At 47.7% G+C, this 13508-nt stretch overlaps 5 protein-coding genes across 5 annotated transcripts; 3 read left to right on the plus strand and 2 right to left on the minus strand.

The window, feature by feature from the left end:
* Positions 1–175: 175 nt before the first annotated feature.
* Positions 176–3857, plus strand: UA08_03792 (hypothetical protein; the record flags this gene model as incomplete). The annotated part of the gene is made up of 11 exons (XM_020266131.1): positions 176–377; positions 523–594; positions 659–740; positions 814–1001; positions 1088–1211; positions 1638–1774; positions 1857–2175; positions 2232–2476; positions 2556–3345; positions 3387–3427; positions 3505–3857. 11 exons carry the CDS (start codon positions 176–178, stop codon positions 3855–3857), a joined length of 2553 nt encoding a protein of 850 aa, XP_020121207.1.
* A 543-nt stretch (positions 3858–4400) lies between these two features.
* Positions 4401–5680, minus strand: UA08_03793 (hypothetical protein; the record flags this gene model as incomplete). The annotated part of the gene is made up of 3 exons (XM_020266133.1): positions 4401–5042; positions 5119–5354; positions 5413–5680. 3 exons carry the CDS (start codon positions 5678–5680, stop codon positions 4401–4403), a joined length of 1146 nt encoding a protein of 381 aa, XP_020121202.1.
* An 811-nt stretch (positions 5681–6491) lies between these two features.
* UA08_03794 (hypothetical protein) lies at positions 6492–9196 on the plus strand (the record flags this gene model as incomplete). Its single annotated transcript, XM_020266134.1, has 11 exons — positions 6492–6529; positions 6583–6754; positions 6811–7301; positions 7413–7811; positions 7869–7882; positions 7937–7999; positions 8049–8143; positions 8199–8290; positions 8346–8646; positions 8700–9035; positions 9098–9196. 11 exons carry the CDS (start codon positions 6492–6494, stop codon positions 9194–9196), a joined length of 2100 nt encoding a protein of 699 aa, XP_020121201.1.
* Positions 9197–9744: 548 nt separating this feature from the next.
* Positions 9745–10574, plus strand: UA08_03795 (hypothetical protein; the record flags this gene model as incomplete). Its single annotated transcript, XM_020266135.1, has 2 exons — positions 9745–9821; positions 9905–10574. 2 exons carry the CDS (start codon positions 9745–9747, stop codon positions 10572–10574), a joined length of 747 nt encoding a protein of 248 aa, XP_020121204.1.
* Positions 10575–10977: 403 nt separating this feature from the next.
* Positions 10978–13352, minus strand: UA08_03796 (hypothetical protein; the record flags this gene model as incomplete). The annotated part of the gene is made up of 3 exons (XM_020266136.1): positions 10978–12576; positions 12627–13036; positions 13094–13352. 3 exons carry the CDS (start codon positions 13350–13352, stop codon positions 10978–10980), a joined length of 2268 nt encoding a protein of 755 aa, XP_020121203.1.
* Positions 13353–13508: the final 156 nt, after the last annotated feature.

Below are 13508 nucleotides of genomic sequence, written 5' to 3' on the forward strand. Positions count from 1 at the left end.
AGTCTATTCGAGTCAATCCTTTGCTTCGAATTCTCTGTCTGTCTTACTCCAATCGATGCGTTCTGTCTTCTTCCCGTCAAGAGTTATAGACCTCGCGTGCCATCCATTTTTTTTTTTCTTTGTCGATTGTCATCTGCGCGATTAAAAGTCCAATCGTGCCACCCAAGCCTCGAAAATGTCCTCGTCCTCGCAACCTAGCGCTCTCCCCGCGCTTTCGTTGAATATCACGCCTCTCCGCTCCTATCTTCTACGCCTCCCTCTCTTCACGCGCGCCGTTCTCCTGTTCATCGTCGCATTCTGGCTTCTCGAGCTACAGACTGTTTGGGACGTGATCAATTGGGGTGCTTTGATTCCTGATGAGACGAATATTACTACTTGTACGACTCAACTGTGCCCTTTGGAAAATGAAAACCTGGAGAAGAAGGGAAAAAAAGAGGGCTAATCAGTCTTCTATAGTGTACCGATTGAATACGTATCCCGTTATACACACCGGCCTTTTGCATGCTTTATTGAATGTGTTAGCCCTAACTCCGTTACTGGAGCGATTTGAAGCTGAGCATGGCACCTTGACGGCTCTTTTACTCTTTGTTGGGCGTATGTTTCAGCCTGAATAATGAAAAAATTTCCATCCAGCATACTGACTTCTAGCTTGGTTTAGCTCTGTCCACGTTCCCCGGCGCGTTATATATACTCGTCGAGAAATACATCTTATCCAGAAACACTGCCGTTGTCGGTGCAAGGTCAGATAAGAAAATTTTAATGATTTGATTAGAAAGCGAGTTGCGAGCATCTTATGCTAATAGACGTAAATAGTGTTTGGGCATTTTTACTCCTCGCTTCGGAATCCATCAGAACGTTCCGTGCCAATCCCTATTTTCAGATAGGCACTTTGCGAATCCCGACGTGGACTTCACCTCTCTTTGTTTCCTTCGTGGTCGCCGTCTTGCTCTCAAATACGAGCTTTCTAGGGCATATCTGCGGCATTCTCTTTGGATATTTACGTATGCACCCCCCCTTCTTCCTTTTCACACACATCCTCTGTCGTTTGGTATTTGAATGCGATCAGCTGACTGATAGTTATATGTAGTCGGATTAGGCTACCTCAAGATCTTCGTCCCCCCGGAGAAAATCCTTCGATGGATTGAAGGAAAGCTTAACCTTCTAGGACGACTACCTCATTACGTGTCGGTGGACCAGAAGACGCACGGTCGGTACGGTGTCCTGCCAACGACGTCTACAGAACCAGGTGTGGCTATGAGCAGTTATATTGGAACATCGCAGCGCCTAGGGCCGTAGATGTGATCCTGAGGGAGGAGAAGTGGCGCTAAGAGGAGCATGAAAATTTTATTTATTGTAATAAAGACTCATTCTTGTATATACTCATTTGCGTGTATTACCTATCTATAATGTGGTTAGATATTATGAGGAACGAGAATTGACGATGGCATGTCGATTAGAAGGCCCATCTCATACAGCACGCAGCCAATCCGGTTAGGATGCTATCTGTAAAGGAGCCATATTGGCGTAAGTTGAAATAAACAACAATTATCACTGAGATTCAACGCGATGTTTGGTTTAAGTGACTTGAATAGGTGGGTGACTAAGTAGAAAGCACATGATTGGCTAACTAACTATAGCTCTCCTCTCCGCGGATATTTGGACTGCCACCAGTTGCAACAACAACAACAACAACAACAACAACTATCCGAATCAGCAAATCCATGGCCATTGGGGACAACCTACCCCAAGGTTTACATGCCAATGGGTTTACTATGTAAGTCCTAACTGCCTGCATAAAGAGCAATAGCTACCTGAGTCGCTAGCAAGTGAGCACCTATTAACAACTCGATCAATAGCGTCAGGGCTCCTCCGCAAACAGCGCAATGATCCCTCTACCCTCCTCAGACACCTCCCGCCTTATATCTCCCTTCTTTGCATCCTTGTGGGCGTAGCTTCGCTGCTCATCCTGCCGCTTGAGGACTACTCGCGGGAAACGTACATCTCTGAAAATGCGCTTTTGCCGGGCCAGGTGCATACCTACTTCGCCGGGTCGGAGCAGAATATTTTTAGGGGTTATAAGCGTGAGCTTGAGGGTGTGATAGCTCAGGGTAACAATAATAACAATAATAATATTGTTGGCGATGGAAAGAATATTTCTGAGAGTTGGCGGCCTGAGTGAGTTGGCCCTTGTTTGATAGCCGTTATATTGGTTTATACTGACTACCTCGCAGTAACAGCGTGTCCGATAAAGTTCAAGAGATATTCCGTGCAGCGGGATTGAAGGTCGCTACTCAGAACTACGAGTATCGATCGGCTGGCGACGTGCACAAGGGACAGAATGTGTATTCGATCATACATGCGCCACGGGGAGATGCTACGGAGGCTATCGTCTTGGTGGCTGCATGGAAGACTATCGACGACGAGCTCAATTTGAATGGAGTTACACTGGCTCTGACGTTGGCTAGATATTTCAAGAGTGCGTCTTACGTGATCTGCCTCTATATCATCTCTAGACCTGCCATTCTTTGACAAGACTGACAAATGAAATCTCACAGGATGGTCTCTCTGGTCGAAAGATATTATCTTCGTGATTACTCCAGATAGCAAGGCTGGAACTCAAGCTTGGATTGATGCCTACCATGATATGCATTCGGCTTCCGCACAACCTTTGCCGTTGAAAAGCGGTGCGCTGCAAGGCGCTTTGGTCATCGAGTATCCATTCGACCATCGCTTCGAGTCTCTCCATATCGTGTACGACGGCGTTAACGGACAGCTCCCTAACCTTGATCTGTTCAACACCGCCGTCAGCATTGCCGGTGGACAGATGGGCATCGGCACAAGTCTCCAAGAGATGTGGAATCATGACGATAGCTATGAAAAGCGTCTTGAAACCATGCTTCGCGGCATGGCTAAACAGGGCCTGGGGTTCGCTGCTGGCGCTCACAGCAGCTTTATTCCGTACCATATCGACGCGATCACGCTGCAAACAAAGGGTACCGGCTGGCAAGACGAGATGGCTCTTGGTCGAACTGTCGAGGGATTGTTCCGAAGCTTGAATAACCTCCTCGAACATTTGCACCAGAGCTTCTTCTTCTACTTGCTCATGCATAATAAGCGCTTCGTGAGCATTGGCACATATCTACCGAGTGCGATGCTTGTTGCGGCCAATTTTACTATTATGGCTGTCGCATTGTGGCTGAGGACTGGGTATGATGATCCTTCTACCGTTTCGACTAGAACAGAGCAACATGAAAAGACAGCCAAATCGCCACTTTCAAAGAATACCAACGTATCTATAACACCAGACCCAAAGACGAGGGTGAACGGCATCTCGGAACGCAAACTGTCTGTACCGTTGACAGTTGTGACAGTACTACATTTTCTAGGAATTATACCTTTATTCATTCTGAACAATGTCTCTTCTCAGGTGAGTCTTGTTTTTCTCCTAAAAAATACGTCTACTTCTAGATGTAAAAATCAATTCTTACTAACCTACTTAATCAGTTTTTCCCCCAACTAACCTACGGAATACTCCTCCTCACGATCCTACTACCATTCCTGATCAGCTTAACAGTCTGCAAACTGTTCGCACCTCAGACACAGACTTTCCATTTGATCAAGTCCTTCTCTCTGCTACTTCTCGGTCTATTCCTCAGTGCGCTCGCAACACTCAACTTCTCTCTCTCCTTCCTAATCGGTTTACTCTGCGCGCCTCTGAGTTTTGTAGGAAATCCTCCTCCTGCTGTGCTCAACAGAACAGAAAAACAAAAACATGGAATGGACAACAACAACACCAAAGAAAGGAAGAAACCACAATCCCGCGCACTATCCTCTCTCGTTTCATTAACCCTTCTTAATCTCCTGTCCCCGCCTGCAGTTCTATTATCTACATGCTGGTACACCGAAATCCCAGTCCAGCAAGTCCTTACCCAAGCCGCTTTTGGCTGGAATGTATGGGGCCTCTGGACCCCCGTTGTGCTGTGGTGCGTTTGGTGGCCGGCTTGGTTAACGGGTGCGTTTTTGGTTGCTAGTTCTTTTTTTATTTAGTTTTCTTTCTTGTTTAAAAAAAGGGGGGGGAGGCACTTCTCCTTGACTTGGAGTATTTTATATATATACAAATGTCGTGGCTTTTTGGGAATTGATGGAATCGATGGTGGTGCGATATTATCCAAATGCATACGTATGTATACCTAATATACGGGCAGCGTGTAGCAACTGTTATTTTATTGTTCCCTATATAGATAGGAGGAAATGCAATGAATCTGGAAAAGTAGGTTCAAGCTGTGTGTATAGATCATTCAGTTTTCAAAGTCTACCATCTCGTTTGATATACAGATACCAACTTTTCCAGAGCTGAGAGGTCATGTCATCTCGGTTTTCTGGTCGACAATGAGTACTAATTAGGCTGCCCATACGTCCCTCCCAACACCTTCAATCCAATGACCAAGCTGGTTCACTCCCGTGTCCCACTCCTTCAGGCGATTCCTCATGCCTTCAATCTGCTTCATATCTAGCACCTTGGGCTGAACCCAGTTGATGCGCGCGATTTGTGCAACTTGATCGATTGATCCTTTGATTAGTCCCAGCGAAAGCGCCTTCATAATCAGATGTTCAATCTCATCCGGCTGCACTTTCGTTTCTGCAGAGATTGTCGAGAATGTCATCGTGCGGTCGTGCGGGGGACGGCGGAATACTGCCTCAGTCAAGGCGGAAAGAGAGATCTTAATATACAGGAATTGACGGTGCGATTCGAGGAGCTTGTTTTTGGTGATGTTCCCCGCTAACACGTCGTAGGCAGTCAAGTCGCCGCGGTTAAAGGCGAAGAGAAGGTCACGCAGCCATGCATGAGGTGTCTCGGTGAGTGAATCCAGGATGGGATGCAATAGGAGTTCACCAAAGTTGTAGATCGCATCGGATACTAGGGCAGCCACACTCAAGTCGTAGGCCCGTGAGACTCGTTCTTCCTGTGAGAGGTCTTCGAGGCTCACACAGGCCAGGTAGAGAAGAGCATTCTTATAATAGGATGCAAATTCTTGTTTGGCCTATTTTGTCGCGGAGATTAGCAATCTATCAGCCTCTGTGTGTGTGTGTGTGCGCGTAGCAAAAGACATGACCTACATGATAGTAGTCTGCATTGACCTTGTAGAATGACGCATGCACAACCGTCTCCACTGAATCAAAGGTGTCCAAGATCTTCTGGCTCTTATCTAAATCCTTCCGTGACCCTTCATAGTCCTGTAGTCGCAATTTCACGCCCGCAACGTCAGCGACGGCATACACGTAGGCGTCCTGCGAGTCTGGTTTATCCACTCGGTCGGCTAGCGATGTGAGAAACGCAAGTCTCTCTTGGTCATCTTCAAAGAAGTCAGCTATACGTCTTCCACCATGATGCCAGCAAAGCAAGATACGCACCGCTGCATTGTGTAGATGCCAACAGGCCCAAGGACACAAAATTCAGTTGATTGATTCGGTCCGCAAAGCTGAGTATGAATGATTTGAATATAGGTAATCGCTGGGGGGCGCTCCCGGGGGATCGAAAGAAGTCGACTAGTGCATTGGTAAGCTGGTGCCAAAGCTTCCTCTCCCAGTAATCTTCGAAGTCGAGAAACAAAGCTTGAGCCTCGCTGGGAGCTTGGTCTCGCTGATCCGCCAGGAAGTCGGGAATCTTGTCGGCCTCCATGGTGGGCAGCGATTAATGCTTCCGGTCGAATGAAACGGTCTCGTGTGTGGATATGCAAGTTTCGGGAACGGGAGTCCGCGATGTTGAAGGGAAACGACGGTGTCTTGATGGAATGAAGGTGGCGTAATTCGTGATGAAACAAGTTGAATGATGAAGCTGTTGAGAGATGCACTTGCTTAGCTCCAACTGGTCGCTCTGCCCGCCCGTAGCGCATATTGGCAGCCTTACCAGTCAGGTGTCCATGTCATATGTGAGATATGACAATCGTCTGCGGCTTCCTTGTTGCTTGACAGTATTACCTCGAGTAGTCATTTACCTTTTCCGGTCAGAAATTGTATGATTCGTGTGGCCTTGGCCCTTGAAGCTGTTTGTTACCCATCTTACCTGCCAAACTATCTATCTACAGCATCCAAGGGGCCTGGCCCATGTACATACATGCATTGATCTTATGCCAACACCATTCCACCACGAATGTCATACTTTCGTCGTGACCATGACTGTCTCTCCATAAGTGGCTTCACGAGCTAATGACTCACTGTGATTAATTTACGAGTCCCACGTCAATCGCACACTTTCGCAGACTTTTTGAAGAGAAAGTCTCCGAGACCACAAGTTCAACACGAGTACCCCGCTAGACATCTACGAATTTCTGCTCTGCAGTGACTTAGCTGTGGCTATAAATACAGGTTGATCCCCCCTCCCCCGGTAGATTCTCTGATTCACATCCCAGAGTACTATGCAACATTATTTTTATTGGATCACCAGTATACTTGTACTTTTTCTTTGTGTCACGATTCCACATTTAAGCACCATGGCAAACTTGACTGAAATCAACCGCAAACACTTTGAGTGAGTTGTATAGTCAATACATATCCATCGACTTCAGGACTGACGGCCCTTAGTCAACTTGCCCACGACTATGACACCGGGTTTGAAAAGGGCATCAGGACAATACGCGAAGAGACGCAAAGTCGCCGCCTGTGGATCAGCTCCAAATGGACAGATACTCCAGAGGGCAACGGAAAGGAGATCAAACTCTTGGAATATGCCTGTGGGCCAGGATACATCTCCCGGGTATGCTGTGGCAAGTTTGGCTGTAGGGCTTGGCTCGATCTAACATAAGAATACAGACACTGGAGCCCTTCGTGACTAAATGCCTCGGCCTTGACGTGTCAGAAGGCATGGTAGCCGCATACAACCAGCGAGTCCAAGAAGCCGGTATCTCCCCCGAAAAAATGTCTGCAAGGGTCGGTGATCTGCTCGCGGACAGCGTAGCAGAAGATCTACAGGGACCAGAGTATCACGACTTCGACATTGTCATCGTCGGTATGGCCTTGCACCATTTCCCGGATCCGCAGCTGGCAATCAAACGATTGGCTACCAGATTGAAGAAGGGAGGTGTGCTTTGGATTATTGAAATGCTTGAAGATGAGCACTCGGAGCATGAACACAAACTCATCAGTCCGGAGACTGCTGTGACGGTCCACAAGCATGGATTTGGTATTGACGAGATGAAGGGTTTGTTCACAAACGCCGGCTTTGGCTCTGATACAGAAGTCAAGGTGCTGGACAGACCGTTTGAGCTGACGATGAAAGGCCATGATTTGGCGAAGACGATCATGTTTGCTAGAGGATGGAAGCTCTGATTCGAGTAGACTTTGCATGTACTTAGGAATTGAACTACCGCAATCTAAAGATAATTCATCCATCAGCGTGCAATTTGTATATGCAGTAGAAGGCCGTCGTCTATTGGAGTGTTGAGGCTCAAGGAAGACGTTATGTCCGAATCGGGCTTAGCGCGAACTGTGTCGTGCGAAGTTGCGAGCCGGAACAACCTCAGACCAACCTCGGACCTCAACCAATCCACCACCATCTCCCCTCCACACACGCGACAAACGTACCGTGGAGGTCTGGTACCGAGTCAATTGGCTAGTCTCGTTGTTCGACAATCTTCTGAAGCGAGCCGACCGACAATGCAAAAGTGCCGGGCCTTCAATGGCGCTCTGGGCCGGAAAGCCCTGGCTCCCACCCCTTCCAACCTACGAGTGCAGTTCCAGGCGCAGCGAAGGAATCTACAGGACGTCCATATCACTCGGACCGGAAAGCCTATTTTGAAGATTCAGGGAGGACGGTAGGGCTTGTTCGCGCACCTAGGATCTAGGCCAATGCTAACGTCGATTACCTGCAGTTCGTCCTTGGGAGGTTCGTTAATGTCTGGTTTGAATATTTGACCTTCGCTCATTGTCTTTATTATAGGCCACACTGCCACCGTTTTCGGAGCTACCGGATTCCTGGGTCGTTATATCGTGAACCGACTCGGTAAGTGCATAACCGCACACTCTGGCAATCATGGTCTAATATCGTCTAGCCCGTGCCGGATGTACTGTCGTGGTTCCCTTCCGTGAGGAGATGACCAAGCGTCACCTCAAGGTTTCTGGAGACCTGGGTCGAGTTGTTTTCACGGTGCGCATTGCAGAAATCGGTACATAGCTCCTGGCGCTTGGCTAACTGGGCGTAGGAATACGACCTTCGTAACACTCAATCAATCGAAGAGAGCGTGCGCCATTCCGACGTCGTCTACAATCTCGTCGGCCGCGATTACCCTACAAAGTACGGTCTTTTTCCCCGGCATGGAACTATTCGACAGTTACTAACATACATGTAGGAACTTTACCTACGAAGATGTCCACGTCGACGGTGCGGAGCGCATTGCCGAGGCGGTTGCCAAGTACGACATCGACAGATTCATCCACGTATCTTCCTATAACGCTGCTGAAGATTCTCCGTCGGAATTCTTCAGGACCAAGGGTTGGGGCGAGCGTGTTGTTCGCGAGATCTTCCCCGAAACTACGATTGTGCGCCCTGCCCCAATGTTCGGATTTGAGGACAACCTGCTTCACAAACTTGCTGGAGTAACCAATCTCTTTACCTCCAACCACATGCAGGAGAAATACTGGCCAGTCCACGTAGGTGACGCACCTTCACATTTAAGAAAAATCTATTTATTTATATTTTATAGGCCATTGATGTTGGAACTGCCCTGGAGCGAATGCTGTACGACGACAACACCGCCTCCCAAACATTCGAACTCTACGGCCCAACGCAGTACTCGACTGCTGAAATTGCCGAGATTGTCGACAAGGAAATTGTCAAGCACCGTCGCCACATCAACGTTCCCAAGGTCTTGCTTAAGCCCGCTGCTCACTACCTCAACAAGTTCCTCTGGTGGCCCACTCTTTCTCCTGACCAGGTTGAGCGTGAGTTCATTGATCAGAAGATTGATCGCACCGCGAAGACCTTTAAGGACTTGGACATTGAGCCCGCTGAGATTAGCAGCCTCACTTACCTCTACCTTGTAAGATTCATTTTTTCCCGATCCCGATTGCTGACTAAACCAGAAACTAATCATCATAACAGATGGGCTACCGAAGCTCCCAATACTACGACTTACCACCGGCGACAGAGCGCGAGCGGAGAGAGGAAAAGAAATACCTGCATGTCCTGGATGATCAATAGTCGATTGCTTTGTGCTTTTGTAAGTGTAAATAAAATGATTTTTACCTGACTAGATTGATTTCCTTTGTCGACTCGAATAAACATTGTATCAGTGATTACCAATTGAACTTTGTAGAGTCTAGCCTTGCCTGGTAGCAAATATATGTAGAGTACCAATCAACTAGACACGTTGGAAGTCAAAACGCCGATAATTGTGTTTACAGTCTTTCCATGTCTAGTTTTAATGAGCGATGTGGTTAAAACCTGGATGGATGATGGCACTGAATATTGCGGGGCACTTCGCCTCGCGCAAGTTTTTATATAGACGCCTCGAGCCAGAGATGCTTCTCGCAAATATGCAGGAGAAACAATAATAAAGACGAGCGAGGCACCTACGCACTACTCAAGACTTTTTTTGTCAGTCAAGCAAAAATAAGCATAATCCTATCCACGGTTGGACTCGTTTCACATGCCCTTCTTACCTCATCAGTTGATATCGGCACCGTCATCTTCAGACTGTGGGCAGAATTTCCCTAAACCAATACAAGATCAAAGAAGACTCTACCAAAATGGCACAGTTCGAAGAAAAGGCTCTATTCGGAGGTGCCATCACCGGCGCTGCGCCGCAAGGATGGATTGATGGGAGGTTTGTTCCGAGATTCCCTCTTACTGGTTCAATATATATTTATATATATGCATACATACATGCCTTATTGACATATGTCGCAGCACCGTTCGCGAAATCCCAGATCATCAGGAGCTCTTCCTATCCTCCACGACTCTGTCAAATCTCATCTTTGAAGTCAACGAATACGTCACCAAACAACAGGCCCTGAGCACATTGAGCGCCGTGGCATCACCAGATCTCGCGCCGCGCACTGGAGGCATCCATGCCGATGCCGATGCAGAGGGTATAGCTGCTGCGACTTACCATCTTCGAGACCTCTGCGACGAAGAGGATGCGATAGATGTGATCAACGCGCCACGGAGAGTTCAACTCAAGAAACTCACCTCCCCAGCAGCAAAGGATAATCACCATCCGTCGGCATTCTCGGGTCTGGTGAAGTTCACGACTCCGCGGAAACAGCGGAGAGGGTCGGCACAGCTGCAGCGACAGAATGTCTCTTTTATTTCGGTTGATGCTTCGGGGGGATCGTCGTCGTCAATTTCACCATCTGCTGCTACTGATAGTAACAATTCAACACAGAGTTGTCACTTTTTATTGGTGAGACTGCCGGAGAAGGAGACTGATTTGCTTGTTTTTGTGAATGTGCCGCATGACGAGTTTGATTTGCAAGGTGATCCGCGAGCGTTGGCCAAAGAGGAGGATTTGGCATGTGGACTGATACAAAAGTTCGTCGAGGTACTCGATATCAAAGACTGGAGTTTGTTTGGCTAATGTTTAACGACCCGGGTGGATATATTATCGTTTGTTCTGTTAGATTTGAGAAGATGATAGGGATAATGAAAGTCTGCTTTGGCATCGTATCGTCACATGCAGCAAATATATCTGGCTGGCATTGTGCCAGATTTGCATCACAAGAACATAGGCTATTACTACCTTGATAACAGATGGCACATGAATGAAGACAAAGAAAAAGTAACTGGCTTCAAATGCAACAAACCAACAACGCCCCGGCTCAAATGCAGACGACACGTAACCAAGCTAAAATAAAAAAAAACGTAAAAGTCTAAGACATTTGGCTATGCAGATCAAATGCAAGCAAGGCAAAAAAAAAAAAAAGAAATCAAACCTAACACCTCAAGATGCTTTCGAATAAAAAAAAAAAAAAGAGGCTTGCTCAAACCAAAACTCCACTTCTCATGTTTTGTACGGTCTTCAAACCAACGCCCTTCAGACGCCCTAGCTCAGCAAGACTTTGTACTCGGACATGGTCGACACTTGATTCGTTTGAAATATCCATCTCGCATAGACAATCAACGATGGCCTCGGCTTTCTTTGCCCCAACGCCCTTGAGCAGCTTGATCTGGCCCACATCCCTTGAGTTGATGACGGACAGCAGATGCCTTGTACGCGGGGACTGAATCTGCAATTCACCGTCATCGAGACTGCCGGTCAAACTTCTGCTCTCATTGTCAATGAGCCCCGACGAGCTTGCAGGTGCGCTTGGAATGGCTCGCTTTCGCTTGAGCCCAGTAACAGATTTGACATAGTGTTCGTCATTGTCATCACTATCAAATCCATCATTCTCAGAATCTCTATATTCATCATCACTCGTATCCCCTAGACGATGTGTTCGGGCTATTTTCGCTGGCCTGCCGATGGAGAGCATGCTACCCCTTCCAGGCAACGTTACAGTCATTTCGGGTTCCGGGTTAGGCTTGGGCTTCAGCTTGTCTTCAAGATTGGCTATCTTGATTGCAAGTTTCTGGTTCCGTGGGAAGAAAGGCAAAGCAAGCTTGTACATCCGCAACGCAGAGGAGAATTCTTTCCTCCCATGATGTTGTTTTGCCATCAAAAGATAGGACAGTCCTTCTGCACGGGCATCCTCAGTCCCTTCAATTCTTCGCTCCAGGCTCTCTAGGCGACGTTGCACTTGCTCGTTGATCTGGTCTAGTTGGGCTTGATGTTGAAAGGAATCCCCGAGTGCCCTCGCTGCTAGCAGCTGTTCTACCTTCTTTTCAACCATTTCTTCAATCTTATCCGGTGAAACTCCCTTAAGGCAGCCTTCTGTTGACCTTTCTGGTTCTTTGTTTGGCCTTTTGTGAACTTGGCGGTCCAGACTAGGTGTGTTCTGTTTCAAAGGAGAAGACCGCCTAGGCCCTTCTCGCTTGAGGGAAGTCGTATGAGGTTTGATAAATTGTCTGTCAGAATAGACGGAAAATGCCTTGGCTGGTTTCTTTTCATCTCCCTTTGAAGTATCAGCTATCGGAATATTCACATTGACAGACGAAGTTAAAGGGCGCAATGGCTGACGCAGAGCTGATGCAGAGGCCAAAGCCCGCGTTGTCGATCTTGGCGGTCCCTTAAATATCGGTTCATTCTCAACTTCGCGCACTTCAATTTTTTTCGTTCGATTGGCGAAGTTTAAGGAGCTGATTGTGTCTAGGTGATAAGATCGCACGGGAGCTAGATTGAGTATCATGAGCGTCAGGCCATTATTCTGGCCTAGGGACAAGATGCGAGTCATCTTTGATTCCCGGTACGGTATACGGGATTGCTTCTTGCTGATGGCTTCTACGCACTGTGCCAGTACAAAAAGACTCTTATTGATGCTCGCTGACTCTACCATGCGCTCCTTGCCGTTCTCAGTCCGTCGGTTATCTTCTGATCCTGCCAAATCAATAGCAGATGCCATGCTGACTCGTGTTTTTCCACCACTAGTGATGACAATTTTGACGCAAAGAATAGCATGTGACCGTGAAGAATGTGCGTTAAGCTACCGAAATCAGCAATCTGATCTCAAGCAAGGGAATTAATCATCCATACCTTCGTCGCGGACGTCGATCGGTTGGTATTCGCCTGATCATAAAGAGTTTCAAAGTCTCTCAGGCTGAGACACGGCCGTTCCGTCAAGCCAACGACTACGGTCTTTCCATTATTATCTCTCAGAGGTAGGCCGGCCATGGTCCTCTTTTCCGGAGGCTCAAAGAGATCGTAAACTTTGTCGTTGTAAATCTCATAGTAGCTCATCAGCACCTCAACCTTGCTCGCCCCTTCCGAATCCTTCTCGATCTTCCGACTGCGTCGATAGATGCCGCTGAGAAGTCTGGGAATAACACCACGATCTTGAAGACTTTTGCCGCCTCGCATAGTATGTGTCTTTCCGGTTCCAGTGACGCCGTATGCGAATATAGTGACATCGAACCCATTAAAGAGATGCTTCACCGTAGGTGCGACTAGAACGCAAAGCTATTTAGTGGCTCTCCGCCGGGCTCGGGACAGTTCAAACTAACCTTCTGCTTCGAAGAGCTCCTGTTGTGTGGTTTCGCCTCCGTAGACAGCGTTGAATTGGAAGGTGTATTGTTCGCTCTCATTTTTGGGATTGGGAATCCTGACGAGCGTATCCCGGTCTTTGACGCAGGCCTTGCCGGGAGATGCACCCTTCCTTAGCTTGACAGCATCTGTTGACAGCGAACCAGGGCGGACAATCACATCCAGCTCACGCTCCGACTTCCACAGAGGTCTCACACGGGCAACAACGCGAACACTCATGACTCCAGTGTAATCGAGGGGGGCGTCAACGAAGTAAAGCCAAGAATCGAGAAACGCAACAACAAAGGAGCGAAGGCATAAAAACAAAAGCCTAGGACGAATTGAAGAAGGAAATTCTATCTACCCCGAAACATACATGCAGTAGAACAGAAGCCA

Source organism: Talaromyces atroroseus (assembly GCF_001907595.1).
Source record: "Talaromyces atroroseus strain IBT 11181 chromosome Unknown scaffold_3, whole genome shotgun sequence".
NCBI lineage: Eukaryota > Fungi > Ascomycota > Eurotiomycetes > Eurotiales > Trichocomaceae > Talaromyces > Talaromyces atroroseus.